At 41.2% G+C, this 19,399-nt stretch overlaps 1 protein-coding gene across 1 annotated transcript in view; it reads right to left on the bottom strand.

The window, feature by feature from the left end:
- Nucleotides 1-19,399, bottom strand: part of ITFG1 (integrin alpha FG-GAP repeat containing 1) — a 172,990-nt gene that overhangs the window by 79,589 nt on the left and 74,002 nt on the right. Inside the window, exons 9-10 of the mRNA XM_084813044.1 lie at nt 10,269-10,372; nt 6,646-6,818 (exon numbers count right to left, since the gene is read on the bottom strand). Of these exons, the coding sequence (XP_084669170.1) occupies nt 6,646-6,818; nt 10,269-10,372 (277 nt within the window). The remainder of the gene's footprint in view (nt 1-6,645; nt 6,819-10,268; nt 10,373-19,399) is intronic.

The following is a 19,399-nucleotide window of genomic DNA, read 5'->3' as shown; positions in this document are numbered from 1 at the left end:
ACCTAATGCATAGTTACAAGATGGGGGATACGTGGCTCAACAACACTACAAGCGAGAAGGATCTTGGAATTGTTGTAGATCACAAGCTGAATATGAGCCGACAATGTGATGTGGCTGCAAAAAAGGCAAATGCTCTTTTGGGCTACATTAATAGAAGCATAGCTTCCAAATCCCAGGAAGAACTAGTTCCCCTCTACTCAGCACTGGTTAGGCCTCATCTGGAGTACTGTGTCCAGTTCTGGGCACTACACTTGAAGAAGGATGCAGACAAACTGGAGAGGGTTCAAAGGAGGGCAACAAAGATGATCAGGGGACTGGAAACAAAGCCCTATGAAGAGAGATGGAAAGAACTGGTCATGTTTAGCCTTGAGAAGACAAGACTGAGGGGAGATAGGATAGCGCTCTTCAAGTCCTTGAAAGGTTGTCACAGAGAGGAAGGCCAGGATCTCTTCTCCATCATGCCAGAGTGCAGGACACACAATAATGGGCTCAAGTGACAGGAAGCCAGATTCCGGCTGAACATCAGGAAAAACTTCCTGACTGTTAGAGCAATACGACAATGGAACCAATTAGCTAGGGAGGTAGTGGGCTCTCCCACACTGAAAGCATTCAAGATGAGGCTGGACAGCCATCTGTCAGGGATGCTCTGACTTGGATTCCTGCATTGAGCAGGGGGTTGGACTCGATGGCCTTGTAGGCCCCTTCCAACCCTACTATTCTATAATTCTATGATTCTATCCAATAATAAAAAGTTTAACAGAAAAAAAAACACAGGTAATCGTAACATTAACTAATATTGCAGAATCACTGGAACAGGTAATATCAGGACAGAGTTGTATGATATTATGATATTTGATCCCCAAGATCACATGTGCCAAATCCACATGCAAACTTGGACATTTTCCTATTCTTTTTGACTCAATAATGCCTTTCTTCCTCCTGTAATGCCCCACCAATTTTTCATTTTGTAGATAGGGAGGAGGGAACAGTTAAAAAGTAGCTTGCTTACTTGGTATTCAGAATATGGCGCTTACTTTTACTTAATATTCAGAATGTGCGTTTCTTCATAGGTGTTATTGGAATGGTTATCTTAAGAACCAGAACTAAGGACATATAAATTTCATAAACATAATGATAGTAAATTTGCAGAATTATGACTCTGAGGAGGTATTTATTGCTATTTGTTATGTTCTACGTATTCATGTGCCATTCATATTTGTGGATTATATTCTTACCCTTTTAATTAATAATACTATGTTGTGATTAATTATAACAAACATTTTTTAAAAAAATAACTTGATGCTGATGGATTGCCAAGGTGAAAACAAAAGAAGTGTGCACGTTTCACCTTGCGGGCATGACTAAGTATCTTCTCTAGATCATCCTTGACATGCTTATTCAGAGCAGCTAAAACTGCAGCATCGGTGTGACCACTGATAATAGATGTATTATGTATTCCTCCTACAAAGCTTCATTTAATCAGAGTCTCAGTATGTAGGAATTTTAATACTAATATGAAACTCACCTTTTGACACTGTCAGCAACATTTCCTTTGCATTTTATACAGGAATTCCGCAACATCAGACTGGAAGTGGCCCTACAGATTCAGTTTACATTTTCTAAAACGCTTCAGGTGACCATTAGTTCAAAACTCATTTTTTAAAATAAAAACCAAATACTTAAAAGTACTGGCTCGAAGCATGTCTTTCCCACAAGAAACTAGAATTATGAATAAGTTTCACATACTTTCTGAATAGATCAAGAGGTGCCACTGCTAAGCCATTTCCTATCTATCATCCTGTGCTTGTGGAAGTAAACTGTGGGTCAGTAAAGAAGGTAAACATAATATATTATATAGATGCATAGAAAAAAAAGTTAAATTTGTAATGGAAAGAGGATCAGTACATGATCAGTCTTTTGCTTTTCACTGTGGAATGTGGTTCCTGCCTGCAACCATGTACTACTCCGCATTTGGAACCATGCATTATGAATGCTTTAATCTATTTTACTGGTAGATTAATTAACTGAAATTAAAGACTGCACTGCATCACTGCATGCAGGCTGCACAGACAGGCTGCTCCCTCTTGCCTGTGCCAAATTTGATGGAACAGATACAGTACACTTTCCTTCCAGTTTATATCCAAAGCTAACAAATCTTTTTTTCATTTCAGTGTGAATCTCCTGAGGCTTCTAGGATTTAGATCCACAAACAGCTGAAGCTGGCAATGCCAATATGCAATCAGTGCATCTTTAAAATATGGATCAAACAATACTGATGGAATTTGAACTTGTTTGTTTTAAAATGAATTTTGGCCGATGGAATATATAAGATGAAACAGAGGATAACATGCTCAAAGTGGCCAATTTGGGATTCCTGGTAGAATGTTTATTTTTCTAGACACTCCCAAAGAGTGTTGCTGTCTTTAGTGTTCCTGGAAGAACTACCTTATTAAAGCCTATAGTAGTGTGGAGGAAAAAACCAACTATTTGTCATAAAGTTCCATTTCAGGATACTTGGATGAAAAGAGCATTATAATCTGGAAATAGCTACTACAATGAAGAATAGATTCCATTATTATTCTCCCCAAACTCTGTACAAAAAAGCCTCCCACATACATTATTCAAAATAATAAAGATGACATTTACTTGCATGAAGCCTAATTGGGACTAAACCTTCCCACACACAGCAAGTGGGCATAGCTAAGAGTTGATCACAGATCAATTAAATCGCTTTCAACAGCAGCGTTTTAATCAGTCACCCATGTTCCCTTCAATAAGTCCTTATGAAGTCAATGGGAAGAATCAAGCTGACGCCTAACGAAAGTCCACTAATTTACAAGAAACAGCCCTACTGAAACAGCTTCAGTGAATTAAGGCTGGCTGAACAAATCAACAATTAGCACAGACTTACCGAAAAGCTGCTGTCTCCATATACTACTGTCAACCTTAAAATAATATGTTAAAATAAAATGCTATCTACTTTGTAGGGAATGATCCTTCTTAGATTCTGTAATGCTGCCATTTTCTGATCACAATCCAGAAAAACTACAGAGTGGGTTTGAGAGTCAGGATTAGAGAGGATGGCAAAGATTAAATTATGGATGTGGGAGAAGGGAGACAGGAAATACATTGGGTGGGGAAGGGTAGCAGCATGGTGTGCGTGCTTGCTTGTATGCACTTCGAGATGGCTGCAGTGACAGAAGAAGGGGTGGCTGTAGCAGCCTTGGGAAGGGAGAATGACATCCCCACCCAAACTGATTATTTTCAATACATTGCCCAAACCTCCACATATATTACTTTCACCAGTCAACAGAGGAAAAGAGAAGGATGCTTACCTATTCTATTTAGTTAAATACAGGGAAGTTGGCATAAGATAATAGGAAGCCAACTTGGGCAATGCAATCATTAATGTGCTTGACTGCTTGGGTTTCACATAATTTTCATCTTGATATGAGGCACCTCCCACTTTTTAATGTTTTAAATGCACAGCAAAGGAAGACTATTATACTGTTACCTCCTAGATGCCACTAAAATGCTAAAGTGACCAGACAAGATTCTTTACTCAAAACACATGCATTTTAAATTTCTCTTTTATTGTGGATTACACTCCATGTCTGCCACAGTAATCTGCATTTATACAGCTTTTAAAATGGGGATTTTCAATGTATTAACAAGGGCTTTGAGGATTCCCTGCTCCACTCCAGACCAAACAGCAGCATAGCAAACTGTATGATGCTAGAGTGCTAGTTTTTGAAACTCTGGCCACTGGAATGTGACAAAAGCTGTTGCAGGGTGGGGCAGGCGGGAAGAAGATTTTGTCTCTATGAGCTATAAAGCCTTGGATTATTAAAGGACATGGAAAAAGCAGCTAGGCTCTATGCATGAGAGTTGTGTCCTGTGTTGATTTAACTGGATATAGGGAATATGCCTATGCTTGGCATTGTCTTCCAGTTTACTTCTGGGCGCGGAAAGGAGGCGTAGTGCCCAGTTGGCGTGCAAACAACGGTTGCGCCCAGAGGATCCAAGGGAAAAGGGGAGGGACTCTCCCTAGTCCTTAAGTTCAGGGTCTGCCAGTGATTCCCTTTCAAACGGGGACCAACTGTTCCAACTTAAGAGAATAGGTACTCTGCTGCTCATATCTAGTTGCTAACGGTAGAGTTGTGAAGTTGTAAAAGAGGAATAAAGCTTTGAAAATAATCCCTTTGTCTGTGTCTGGACTTGGCTACTGGATTAGACTGAGAGAGGCCTCCAAGGAGCCCTTGACACATACATGTTTTGCATGCAGAAGGTTGCAGATTCAGTCCCTGGCATCTCCAGTGAAAAGGATCAGGTGATGAGAAAGACTTTTGCCCAAGACCCTGGAGAGTGGCTGCCAGTCAAAGTAGGCAATACTTGGCTAGATAGACCAATGGTCTGACTCAGTATGAAGGAGCTTCATATGTCTTCCATGGTCTTGTATTTTAAAACTAGAACCCCATGATCCACCAACGTGCTTTAAAGTGACAAGGTCAGTGCATATTTTACATTTTTTTAACCTCAGGATCTCTTCACAGTTAAGCCATTAACTAATTTGTGTTGCGTATGAATTCTCGCTTAAATATGGAAGTGCCTTGCTAGATCCACCAAAAATCTCATAGCCCAGCATTCATTGCAAGAATCCGAGCAGGTGCCAGGAGGTCCAGTGGATGGCAGTCTGCTGTTTTCCCACTTGATTCCAGGAAATAGCACAGAAACTGTTTTTTCCAGATTGTTGAACAATGCCTTTATATTCATGGTTTTAATCTTCCTTTATTCTATATTGTGTGAATGATCAACTTTTGCATTTTAACCATATATTTTGATTATCTTTAAGAACTGATATTTAAACTATTCAAGGACATCTATCTTAAAATGTTGAATTCCTTCATTTTTCTAGCCTGTGTTATTTAAACTTTTTTTAAAGTTAGCTTTCAAGCACAGGGTTAAATATATCAACTCTGATGAAACATCCTACAATAAATGAAGTATGTATCCTGTAAATATTAAGTATGGAATTATAGAAATGTTCAATTTCCAACATTCATTCTTGGTTCCATACAGCAGCTCCAGGCTATAACTTATTACAACATAATACATACAGGTGTTTGTACATGCAAAGGAGAGGGGACTGATGTTGCGGGTCATGACAGTGGCAGTTTTCCAATGATGGAGGGATGGCAACTGAGCAGAAATGTGTGTGACAGCTACCAGGAAATGCAACTACACTGCATCCATCAAAATGAAATGGGTCAACAACTGCTTGAGGGGAGAGGAGCTGCCTAAGGCAAAAATGGAACTGTCAATGCACACGGCAACCACTACCAGGAACCATGATCCTCCTGGGTAAAAAGGCTGCATCCACTTGCCAGCAGTGATGTAAAATAAAAGGAGGAAGACAATGGCCTATAAGCAGAAAGAAAATTCTTCCTTTCCATCTGGCCAAGTGGAGCGTGGGGGAGAATAGCATTTGTCATCTTGGAGAGATCAGCAGAAGTGCTTTTAGAAAGTCTTCCGCTGACTCGCACAATTAATGAAGGGACTGGATGTTGCTGCTTACCTTAACAGAAAAAGAAGGTATCTGTGGATAAGTAAACAAAAGAGACCAGCATGCAGAGAGCCTATGGCCTCTGCCTGTTGTCAGGTCCCGAGTCCGAGTGACTGTTCTGCTGTGAAGTCACAGAGGGGCTGGGTAGTTGAGGGAGCTCACAGCCCCTGGGGCTGTCATTGGCATAACTATGTCGACACAAAAGATCCAGGGAGACAAAGGCAATGCAGCTGAGCACTAAGGGGGATGTGGAAAACACACATCTTAAATTTTAAGGACAATGGAGCTTAAACATTGCCTATATGCCATGGGTTTTCAAATGGTGCATTAATGCAGATTAGTTGAATTAGTTGAAAACTTGGACAGACAAGTGACAGCTCATGCTTATGGAGGGGACTCAAATAGCTATTTTACATTTACAAGCTCAGGTTTGGGCATGCCCAGTTGGCTTTTCAACTCCTCCCTTCCCCACTTTCAACAGAGCCCCATTGTGTCATATCACAAACTGCATTTGGAAGCCCCCTGTTTCAACAGGAGAGGAGGGAACTAGCACACGGGAGAGAGTGTGAGAGAGGCGCATGTGAGCCCATGGCATGTTCCCTGATCTTCCAAACCATCACAAAAATCCAGACGTTTTACATTGCTAAATGAAACTGCTGAAGCATTCTGCTGCAGATATTATGATTAACATAATGGTATTTTTTTTTTAAGTGCTTTAAGATAGCTATATACCAGTTGGACTCTAAGTTTAATGAGGAAGGAGGAAAAAAAGCTCTCGGTGGTCCTTCTACACTTAACTCTTTTTCTTTTTTTTATTACAAGTGGAAAGGGTGAAAGAGACAGCATCTCTGCACAATGCACTTCTCTTCCTGGACTGCCACTTGTAACATCCTTCTAAGCAGCAGAAAAGGGCTGGCTTACTACAGATAAATAGATCCCATTTTAATACCATTCAGGGACTTCTTCAGAAGAAGGGATTCAGATCCTATAGGACTGTGGTATTTCAGAGTGAGAAGAATGGCATGCACAATTAGGCCAAGACAAAGACAGAATTAAAATACTTTTCACTGACAATACTATACCTTCCCGATGTATTTCTCAGTATGGCAAGTGCATCTGGATAGCCATCCATGTTATAATCTCCAATGTGAAGGGTGATTGGAACTGAAAATTCAGTTGAAGTTAAATCATTCATATATGGAACAAAGCCCCACTGAGTGCCTTTGTTTGTGAAGTCCTGTAACACTGGAAACCACTGTGAACCAGAAAGAAAAAGCAAATTGTCAGAATGCATTGGCTTCAAGTATCTCATGTCATGGGACAGGAAATACCACATTAATGTAATATTCTACTTGTGGTGATAGAGCCTCTGGAACTTGGCGGAACTGGTGTGAGGACAGCGTGTTCTAACTGCGCAGAGAAAAATGCCACCCAAATGTCTGCAGTCCAGCTTCTGTGAGGGAAAGTTGTCAGACGGGGCAAATGAGAGATGGGGCTCTGAAGGAATCTCACGATGCTTAAGTTCAGAAAAGCATGTGTGCTGGGCTGGGGGAAATAGGAATGTTATGGAGTCTGACCAAGAGACAGGATGGTTTAAAGGAGCTTGGTGAAAGTTGGCTGTGGACTGAAAAAGCAGTGGCTGGAGAAAGCAACAGGTGGCAGCGACACTGAGCTGAAGAGCAGAGGAGCCCTGTCTGGTGGATTAACCAGCTACTTCTTTAGCTGCAGACTTCTGGTCTCTAAACATTATGCTTTATGGATTAAAAAAAACTGACAGGCTTTCAAAAGTCAAAATGAGAAAAAGTAACAGGCATCTTAGGGGAATTTGTGAACCAAAACAATGAGATTTGTTAAGGCTTATTTTTGCTCAAGAGAAATATTCAATTGTTATTGTTGCCTGAGACAGTCATTTGTACACCCCCTCCCACGCCCCCAGATTTAGACAGAACAACTAAGTTCAGATAGTGGTTTTACTTCACTTAGAATAAGAATTAACACAGCAAAAATCCTTTACTATCAACAAAAGTGAATCAGATGTGGGAAGATCATCCCCACACAATTCCTAAATATCTCAAAGTTGGTATTATGATCACTAGAAAAAGGGATTCAATTCTTCTAAAATACTGTTAAGTGTAAAGGAGGTGCTTGATAGAAAGCAGAGCTATTCTGCTGGGTTTTTCTTCCCACCCTTCCCCAGGAAGATTAGTTTATAAACAGAAGCTTCAAATACAGCTTGTGCTGCTTCTTGGAATATAAATCAGATTGCAACAATAGCTAAATAGAACTAGGATTTATCAGGCTTTCAAAGAGAATGTCATGATCTGGAGATACACCAGCTTTACTGTTGTGAATATAGATAGCTGATAAAAGCATTTTAATAACAAACCCTTATAAGCAAGGCTGAAATATTTTGTTAATCGCCAAGTTAAGATTAATTGATTAAAAACTTACTGAGTGATTAAAATGGTGTTCCTATTTGGTGTTCCTATTAATTAGGCAGCAGATGCTTTAAGAAAAGTGTTGAAGTATTTTTAATATCCAAGTGTTTACCCCCCAAAATGGATTTGTATTTATTAGAGTTTTAGACCACTCAATAACCAGAGTTCTCTGGACAGTGTATAGGTAAATTTAAAACACAAAATACAAAACAGTAGGTGCCATCTAAAATCAGAAGGAAGAGTGCCTTTTTCTTCAAAACAAGTGTTTTAATTCATACAAAAACATGCAGATGTCATTGATTAAAACTCATTTTTCACATTTTTCAGATGACAACTCTGCTTTTAAGATATTTAAATTCAAGTTTAAGATATTTTGCCTTACCATTTACTCTATGACTTTACTGCTCAAAAAGATAATCGCCACAAATGTGACAAGCTACCTTGCAAAATTAATTACTCATCCACCAATGTTTGAAATTTATAGTACCACTAAATAGATAAGAATTCACTATTCTGCTTTTGGTTTATTCTAGATAAATATTCTCTAAAGGAGAAACCACATGCTGACAACTTTTTATGAATCAGTAATAAGGTTTGCTTTTTCTTCTCTTACAGTGGTGGAACAGCCTATTACTCTTCTAAAAGAAATAAAAAATGGGATTTCAGAGGTTTTGGATTGCTCTACATCTGATGTAGAGGCTGAGGAATACAAAGACTAAATTAAACTCAAATTAAATTATCTAGTTGTATAATTTCTGATCAGCACATTGGTCTGAAAATCATCAAATAAGACTAATAGACTATGAAGGGGGAATGAAGGTACTTGAACAGCACCTTCCATTTACCCCCAATTCTAACTATTTTAAGTGTTTTGGACATTCCGTGGCCATCTGGGTAAGAGGTTGCATTGCCCAGGGAAGTAGTAACAGCTTGAGTGTTAATATGAAACCCAGTATGTTGGCCTCTTTAGTGTAGAAAGTCTCCTCTAATTCTCTTTCATTTCTCATTATTATAGTCCATCACCCCCATTCTGTTCCAACTTACTAAAACAAAACAGGTATTTTGCCCCATGGCAGGGAGGGGAAGAGATTGAGCAAAAGGACCAAGAAAGCAGATAACACAGCAGAATCGTCCTTTATGGCTGAAGGGTTGTTAAGGAAAGAGCAATGCTCTTGAGATTGGCCAACAAAAGCTATCCTCTATTACAAGGGTGGGCAACTTGTGGTCCTCTGTATGCTTGGGCTACAATTCCCATGATCCCTCACCATTGGGTATGCTGCCTAGGGCTGATGGGATTTATAGGCCAAAACATCTGGAGGGCTGCAAGTTGCCCAATCCTCATTTATAAGCATCCTTGACAGTATGGGCAGTGTAAAATCTGCTCTGTCTATGTTTCGCAGATTGTCAGGCATCTTTTGTTCCATTGTCTGTGCACCAAAGGATGCAATTTTTTTTGTCATGCAGAAAAATATGCAAATAATTACATAAGAGGTTTTGTAAGAATTTACATAATTTACCTTAATACATAACGTTTAGTGTATTCAACTTTAGTGTATTCAACTTTTCCTCAGCAGAAACTTGTGCATTTTCCTATGAATAAATATGTGTAAATTTCAGGAAAGTAAAAAAAAGCATCCGAAAGTCCACGGACTCCACACAGCCTGAGGGGGTCGGTCTGCAGTGTGTTCTGCAGGTCGGATTCTTAGAAATCCAAGCTCATTTTAGTCCGTCTCAAGTTTTTCCAACATCTCTAGTACAAACCTCCAAGGTAGGTGGTTCTGTAGCTTCTCTACACAGCATGTTCTATTGTTGAACTGCTCTTACAGTTAGAAATGTATTCCTAAAGTTGCCTCTCTGAAGCATAAAGCCATTTCTTCTTGCTCTGTCTACAGGGGGTAGGATGAATTATGTGGTGGTCACTTGTGCCATGGGAATAAACTGGTGTTCATTTGCTGTGGTATTGCACATAAAGTGTTACAGGCTGATGCTCACCTGCAAACACATGATGGTGTATACTGGGGAGCTGTGATTGGCTACAGCTCTCTGGCTAGTGTTGACCACATGTCCTCAAATATTTGGAGATGGGCATTCCCTATTTGCACTTTCATCTGTTTACTGCAGCAAACATGATTGCCACATAACGTCTGAAATGGCCCTAATGGTGGTCCCTTTTTGGCAAGATTCAGACCTTTGTCACTGGCAGGGCTTTAATCAGCAAAATATAAATATGCCCAAACTTGATCTATGCAAGCAGAAGCACAACATACTTGATCTGATTGATTCCGTCCTGGTTTAGATAGGTAGATGACACTCTTCTTACATTTTTCATCAGCACAGGCTGGCAGCAAATGCTCAGTCTGTCCGTCACCATCTGACAAAACAAGAGGACGACAAAGATAATTCAGCACAGAGGAATAAAAACTGCCCTTTTTATCATCAGGGAAAAAACCATGCACGCACACAGAAAGGCAATATATTTTGATAAAAAATAAACAAGGAAGTGTGAAGATAATTACACAGATATGTTGTAATCCTTAACCTTGTCTGTTATCTAGCCTGTCTGTCCATCTCAAAACACACAAGATTTTTCCCTTGTCAAATGCAGAAGCTTGCTCATATTACCAATACAGAACAGATTTACAACCCAAGGTGAACAAGGTGAGCCTGATTGCTTCATTTTACCTCCACTGAAGTAAATAATATTAAATCTTCTTATGATCAAAGTCTTAGGTATAACACTATTCCGGACCAGCGTGGTGTGGTGGTTAGTGTTAGACTAAGATGGGAGAAGTGGGTTTGAATCCTCACTTGGCCATGAAGCTCACCTGAGGCCAGTCACCAACTCTCAACCCTAACCAACCTCACAGGGATGTTGTGAGGATAAAATTGAGAGGAGGACCATGTATCATGAGCTTCTTGGTGTAAAGGGGGATTATAAGTAATAGTAAAAACAGCAATAGCAGCAGTAACAATAAATAATACACGGGCAGGGACACAGAAAGGTAACTTGGGCCAAAACAAAATATTGGGGCCCTCCTCCTGCCCCCACCTCCAGTGATGTCAGTAGATAATATAGTGTATTTAAGAACATAGAATATCGACATGAGAAATGTATTATATACTTTGATGAATTAATGAATTTAAAACATTTGTATCCTGACCTACATCATTAAAATCTCAGGGCGGCATACAGATAAAATCAATTTAAACAGTATAAATCAATAAATAATGAAAACAGCTACAACATATTAAACCATTAAACAAGATAACACCAATTACAATCTAAAACAATAAAACAGTTAAAACAGTGTGCTACTTTAAGGAATGCATTTAGCCCTCAAAGGCTTCGGTAAAAAGCCATGTTTTTACTTGGTACTGAAATGACACCAATGTCTGCGCCAATCAGACCTCCAAGGGGAGGGCATTCCATAACCGGGGTGCCACAGTAGAGAAGGCCCTCTCCCATGTCCCACCATTGTGTATGTCTTGCACTGGTGGGATGCAGAGGAGGGCCCCTCCAACAGATCTCAGTCCTTGGGCAGGCATATATAGGGAGAGGCATTCCCTCAAATATCAAGGTCCCAAGCTACTTAGGGCTTTAAATGTCATCATCAAAACCTTGAATTCTGGCCGAAAGCATATTGACAGCCAGTGCAATTCCTTTAAAATTGGTATTTGATCTTTATGAGATGTTCCGGTCAGCAGTCTAGCTGCTGCATTTTGCACTAGCTACAACTTCTGAATCGTCTTCGAGGGCAGGCCCACATAAAATGCATTGCAGTAGTCTAATCAGGAAGTTACCAGCACATGTACTACTGTGGCTAGGTTATCCCTGTCCAGGAAAGGCCATAGCTGGTGAATCAGCCAAAGCTGGCCCCAAGTACTCCACGCCACGGAGTCCACCTAGAGCTCTAGTGACAGCAATAGATCTAGGAGTACTCCCAAGCTATGCACCTGCTCCTTCAAGGGGAGTGCAACCGCATCCAGGACAGGTTGCTTACCCAATTCCTGGACTCGGGAACCACCAATCCACAGAGCTTCCATCTTGTCAGGATTTAGCTTCAGTTTATTGGCCCTCATCCAGCCCATTGTGTCCCATTACTGGGAAAAAGGCGGGGTATAAATATAATAATAGTAATAGTAGTAGTAGTAGTAATAATAATAATACTTTATCATTAAATGCTGCATACTAAATTCATTCATAGCCACGAATGTCAATTCACCAGATAAGCAAATTGTTTGCCTAGCCAGCGAATCTGCATTCATGGTTATTAATTGATTTATCTCCTATATTTAATCTACTTTAATGGAATGCAAAAGAAATAACTTACAATCTTAGAAAATTATGCATCATCATAGTATCTACAATGATTATTTACAAGTACTAAAATTAAGAGAAGAAATCAAACATTCACATAATTCAAACAAAAACGCTGGTATTATAATAATTAATGTATCATCTAATACTTCAACATGTAGGCTGCTTGAAGTAGTCCTTCCTTGCTTTGCTTTTAATGAACTTGTCAATTAAATTATCAAGAGATTTGCCTAGCAAGCTTCCTTTCTGCTGACCTAATAAGGTGGTTAAGCCTTTCTTGCCCTGCTGTACATCTTAGGAGATCCTTTCCCAGCTTCAGTTTACTAAAGGTATGCTTGCCTGATGCAAATGATATAGGGAAGTAACTGAGCATTCTTAGGGTAATGCATATTTGCAAAAATAAATTTTCCACACCTTTGGCATAAATTTGGTTCAAGGCAAACAATGTGTAGTTTTTGCCACGGCTGCCACAGTCCCGAGACTTCTTTAATTTTAACAAAAAGCCAACGCTCTTCACATATTACTCCATAATCCAGATCCATTAGGAGACATTTAATTGAATAACTGATGATCTTCAGCCAAGGAACCACTCCAGCTCATCTGCAAGGGACAGGCTGCAGGATGATAAAACTTGCTGTGGGTGTTGAAGCCTAGTTCTCTTCCCCCTTATTCAGGGCTATTGCTTGTTCCAACTTACAGTCCTCAACCAAGAAGAACTGCAGCACTGTGGGCAACGTGTTGGACAGATGTGTTATTCATGATCATCTGACTATGGTTAAGAAATGGGAAGTGGACTATCTCCTCCTTTCCTTTTATGTGCAATTCTTCCCCACCCAACCCCCCAACATTTTGGATGTAAACATGGTGCAGCAATATGTGAATATTCCTGGTTCAGTCATGCTGAACAGAACATCCCTGTACTGTTTAACATGCTGAAGGAGCATGTTCACGACAACCCAGGGTTTAAAAAAACTCTGGATTTTCATTATGTGTGGACTGGAACATACAACTAACCAATAGTGTAGTTTGCCTAACCTTACAATGAACAGTGGAGGGGGGGGGGAGCAGAACGTGCTCCTATTTTTCTGTTGTAAGCTGTTCACTGTGAAAACTCCTTTGGAAACTGCCAGGAATGTACAAACACCCAAAGACTACTTTTTACTACTATGTGATTAAACTGATTCCATTACTATGTATCAGATTTTGCACATCTCTGAACATTGTGATGCAGTTCCTGGTTCAAAAAATGTATCAACATGCCTTTAAGATGTGTATTTTGAGAGAAAAGCCAGTGTGGTGTAGTGGTTATAGTGTTGGACTGGGAGCCAGGAGATCCGGGTTCTAGTCCCCACTTAGGCATGGAAGCTCACTGGGTGACTTTGGGCCACTCACAGACTCTCAGCCCAACCTACCTCACAGGGTTGTTGCTGTGAGGATAAAATGGAAAGGAGGGGACCATGTAAGCTGCATTGGGTTCCTTGGAGGAAAAAAGGTGGGATATAAATGCAATAAATAAATAAATGACGAGTAGCTATGAAAATTATTAATCTACCAGAAGAGCCTTTTACACTGCAATAAAGGCCAAAAATATCATGTCTGTCTCATTACCTCTAAATGCTCACTAAAAAATGATGGTTTGAGACTGTATTTTATTTACATATTTAGACAATCTACTCTGCAAAAAGGTCATTGGTTTATCCTCTTGGAGCTGACTCTTAAGTCAGAAGAAACTTTTGTTTTGGGCACTAACTTGCTTTCTGTTCTGTTTTGCTACCTACCGAGAACTTTTATGCTCATATTTGGATTAATTTTCTATTTAAATAAAACCCTCCCAAGGCTTTGTCCTTTTTAATTAGGGATATAAATACCTCAGCAGGAGGCGTCAAGGATGGAAAAGGGATTACATTAACACATCCTCTCCACCTCAATCAACTTTTTGGAGCTTATAAAAATATGACTAGGTAGCCCTGCCAAGCTTATTAATGGAAATATTGTAGCAGATCCTAGAACAATTTAAATATCCCACCAATTGTGATAACCACAAATAATTTAACGAAGGAATTTGTGGCTAAGTCCGAGATCTACACATTCCATATGCTTAAAACATTTCCATGTACGCATGGAAGAGTTGCAAGCCTTTTCTCCTTCTGGCTGCAGCCCTTTATATCACACTAACACCACCACTCGGTTGGACCTTAAGATCAACCTGGGCTGGGGTTTTTGAGCATCTACATTGGGACCAGAGCCCTGAAAAGCCTGTAGCCCAGTTGAGATGTAACATGAAATCATGGTTCCCTGCTACAGAATAAACAGTGGTGATTCTTGGGCTTATATGCTTCACACCTGCCATCTCATCCGCTTTCATGGCCTTGAAGGAGATCAGAAGCTGGTGTTTTCACTTTTAAACAAACCACAGTTCCCCATGATATACACACTCAGGGAACTATGATTTGTTTAAACTCTAGTACAGTGGTGGGGAATATGTGGCCCGCTGGATGTTGTTTGACTGAAACGCCTGTCAGTCCCAGTGGGCATAGCCACTGGTGAGAGATGATGGAAGTTGCAGTCCAACAACATCTGTAGAACCACATGTTCCTCACCATTGCTCTAGTAAGCAAACAAGCTGATGTGAAATCATGGTCCTGGCTTGCATTCACTAATTTACTTGTGACTAACTACACACATTGACTTCACTGGGTCTTCTCTAAGCATTACTAAGTCTAGATATAACCCATTATCTGAATGGTGGCTTTTTACCCTACTGGCAGCAACAAGGCAACTACAGCGTTATTTGACTCGAAAGTTGGATTGTGACAGCTGAGTGCTAGTTGAACAAATTTAAATATTTATGCATATATACAGATGTCAACAGTACGTTACTGACTGATTTATCTATTCACCTTTCGTCACGATTTTGCTTGTAACTTCATTGTTATGTCATAATAATAATAACAATAATAATAATAATAATAATAATAATAATATGAACTGAATAGAAGCCATTTGTAACATGGCCATGAAAGTCATATAAGAAAGATCTCCCTTGGGTATAAACATTGTTTCTCTACCTTTGTTACAAGTTTTTCCCCTTCATGTAAAAATATTAAATTGGTGAAACTGAAAGGAAGAGAGCATACTTGAATACAGGGTCAGCTGCAAGTGTATACAATTCTCAAAGAACACACAAACAAAAAAAAGATTTTTTTTAATGAAGCCAAAGTTCAGATATATTCAGTACTATTGTTCCAACGTGAGTCGTTAAATGAAATTTTAGGAGATGAACACTTCCAAAATTGCACCTACAGTCAGGGCCAGAAATAATGGAACAAGGTTAACTGTTTTGGCAGTTGGCCTCTGTATACCACCACACTGAAGTTGAAAGGAAACACCCAGATGGGAGTGAAGTCAGGATTTTCAGCTGTAATTCAAGGGGTTTGACAAAAGTGGGGCACTAACCATTCAGGAAAGACAGCCAGTGGCATGCTCATTGGTGGCTCATAAGTAATGGAACAAACCAACATCATTTCAAACTTAAGGATCACCTTGAATACCTGGATGAAAATCCTTTGCAGTCAATGACTGCCTGAAGTCTGGAACCCATGGACATGACCCAATGCTGAGTTTCCTCCCTGAGGATGCTTTGCTAGGCCTTTACTGCAGCTGCCTTCAGCTGCCGCTTGTTTGTGGGTCTTTCTGCCTTCAGTCTTGTCTTCAGTAAGTGAAAAGCATGCTCTATTGGGTTGAAATCAGGTGACTGACTTGGCCATTGAAGAACATCCCACTTCTTTGCCTGGAGAAACTCTTGGGTAGCTTTTGCTGTATGTTTTGGGCCTTTATCCATCTGCAATATGAAGCAGCGTCCTATCAGTTTGGCAGCGTTCGGCTGAATCTGAGCAGAAAGTATAGCCCTATACACTTCAGAATTCAGCCTGCTGCTTTTATCAGCACTCAGGTCATCCATAAACACCAGTGACCTGGTTCCTTTGGCAGCCATACATGCCCATGACATAACACTGCCTCCACCATGTTTGACAGGTGATGTGGTATGCTTTGGATCATGACCTGTTCCTTTCCTTCTCCACACTTTTCTCTTCCCATCATTCTGGTACAAGTTAATCTTGGTTTCATCAGTCCAAAGAATCCTATTCCAGAACTGGGCAGGCTTTTTTAGGTGTTTGCTGGCAAAGGCTAATCTGGCCTGTCTGTTCTTGAGCGTTACCAGTGGTTTGCACCTTGTTGTGAAGCCTCTGTATTTACGTTCATAAAGCCATCTCTTGACTGTAGATGTTGACAATGACATGCCTACCTCCTCAGGAGCATTCTTGACCTGGCTAGATGTTGTGAAAGGGTTCCACTTCACCATGAGCATAATTCTGTGGTCATCCACTTTAGTTGTCTTCCGTGGTCTTCCAGGCCTTTTGCTGTTGCTGAGCTTGCTAGTTAAACCCTTCTTTTTCAGGATGTTCCAAACTGTTGTATTGGCCACTCCCACTGTTTTTGCTATCGCTCTGATGGGTTTATTTTGTTTCCTCAGCCTAATGATGGCCTCCTTCACTCGCATGGACACCGCTTTGGATTTCATGTTGGGAGTTCCAGTGAACAGCTACCAAATGCAAATGTAACACTCAGAACCACCTCCAGGCCTTTTATCTGCTTGATTGGTCATGGGGTACCCAGGAAACAGGCCACACCTGGCCATGCAGCTACTTGTCAGCCATTTGTTCCATTACTTAAGAGCCACCAACGATGGGTGTGTGTGCATGCCACTGGCTGTCCTTCCTGAATGGTTAGTGCCCCACTTTTGTCAAACCCTTTGAATTACAGCTGAAAGTCCTGACTTCGCTTCCATCTGGGTGTGTTTCCTTTCAACTTCAGTGTGGTGGTGTACATAGGCCAACTGCCAAAACAGTTATCCTTGTTCCAATATTTCTGGCCCTGACTGTATATCTAGAAATTACTGGCAAGTTTATTAAATGATTTTAATAAATCCCAGTTCAAGCCACTTTACATAGATATTCTAGACACCCCAGCTTTAAAACAGACACTGTAGAAAACCCAATTAAATGAAAATGAGTTGTAGATGAAGATTTGTAATTTACTTGTTATTAATGTTCATTGTTGTACTGAAGTGGCTGAAATAATATTCTCCAGTTTTCTTAATGCAGTCGTGCTGCTTTAAAACCAATTTTAAATGAAAATTAAACTGATTAAGAGGCATATTGTAGCAGATGAACAACATGGATTAAAGATGTATTTTATTTGAAGATGAACTCACAGCACAACGCAGAAGGAATAGTTTTCACAGCAGGGAGAAGAGCCGATTTACACTATAGGTTTTCCCCTACTGCCATTTCCTGGAGAGTAAATTGGCTTTTTGGGACTTTATGAAACTTAAATTGCCCACAACTGTTTTAGAAATGGGTGACTTAAATTTCATGCAAGTCCAAAAAAGTCACAAGAGCAGCAGTACCAGTGTCTAGATAAGGACACAAGGTACCTTCAATGGATCAGATTAAAGATCCATCTAGTCCACAACCTGTTGCTCATAATGGCCAATCAGATGCCACTGGGAAGCCCATATGCACGGCATGAAGGCAATAGCCACCTCCTGCTGTTGCTTCCAAGCACCTGGTATTCAATGGCATGCACCTGCAATTTTCCTATATTTATTACTCCCTGTAATAGCAAACTCAGGTGGCCGGTATTGACAGAATTGGAGCCAAAATGGGGCCACTGAGAAGATATTAGCATGCTTGGGCGAACTCCATGGTTTGTAGAAGTACAACAATATTTAAAAAACAAAATCTAAGAGGGCAAAAATGCAAAATCAGCCCACGAGGGCTGAGCATGCTTAGTAGACAGGGAATGTTGAGTGCCAGTTGGAAATCGGAAAAGGGGAGGGATAGTGGGCAACATGGCACCTATGGGCATTTGTGCACACTTGGACACCTTTCTTGGTGCCTGCCAAGGTACCCTACCCCTCCTACTTTTTTAGTTTTTAAAGAACATTTTTTTTAATGGAAGCTGGGATGACTTCAAAGCAAAATGTAGGCCGCTGTTGGCTTCCATCTTCTTTTCTCATGAAAGCCTCTGGGCTACATGTGGGGCTCAGAGACATTTTTGGGAAATGGGGATGGGAGGTGGTGTCAAGGGCTCCTGGGAGGCCTCTCTCAGTCTAATCCAGTAGCCAAGTCCAGACACAGACAAAGGGATTCCTTTCAAAGCTTTATTCTTCTTTCACAACTTAACAACTATACCGTTTGCAACTAGATCTGAGCAGCACAGTACCTATGCCCTGAGTTGGAACAGTTGGTCCCCGTTTGAAAGGGAATTACTGGCAGACCCCTGAACTTAAGGACTAGGGAGAGTCCCTCCCCTTTTCCCTTGGATCCTCTCGGCGCAGCCGTTGTTTGCGCGCCAACCGGGCACTACGCCTCCTTTCCGCGCCCTCCATCTGGCGCCGCTCTCTGCGTCGGCGTCGCGCATCCACCAAGTCTGCTATCTGCGCTCGGTCACTCCCTGGACTGCTTTCTAAGCTAGGAATGCTGGTGGGAGGAATCTCTGTCAGCTGTTGGCCTTGGGAAAGAGGAGCGCGCTCCTCTCCCAGGAGCGACTGCTGTTCCTCAGAATCAGAACTACTCTGGGACTCCATGGGCTCAGTGTCCACCCTGACATCATCCCCGCTCCCATGAGGCCCCCCCTCGTGCTCCTCCCCTGGGGCCCCAGGTTTGTGGGGGTGCAGCTGGTGGAAGCGCCTCAGCAGCAACGGAGCATGCACATTTTCCACGGGTTCCCAGGATCGCTCATCAGGCCTGTACCCCTTCCAGTCCACCAGATATTGCAAGCGGCCACGAGAAAGGCAGGAGTCCAGAATCTCCACGACCTCAAACTCCTCCTCCCCCTCCACCAGCACTGGCGGCGGGGGGGAGCCGACCGAGCGATGAGGGTCGTCAGAAACCAGGGGGGACAGCAAGGACCAATGAAAAATGGGATGGATCTTCATGGAGAGTGGGAGAGCCAGGCGAAAAGCAACAGGGTTAATCTGGGCCGTAATCTGGAAAGGTCCCGTGCGGCAAGGCG

Source organism: Heloderma suspectum, chromosome 8 (genome assembly GCF_057233095.1).
Source record: "Heloderma suspectum isolate Gila_16-S chromosome 8, 16-S_ref, whole genome shotgun sequence".
NCBI classification, from domain to species: domain Eukaryota; kingdom Metazoa; phylum Chordata; class Lepidosauria; order Squamata; family Helodermatidae; genus Heloderma; species Heloderma suspectum.
This window is presented reverse-complemented; position numbering and strand designations above follow the sequence as displayed.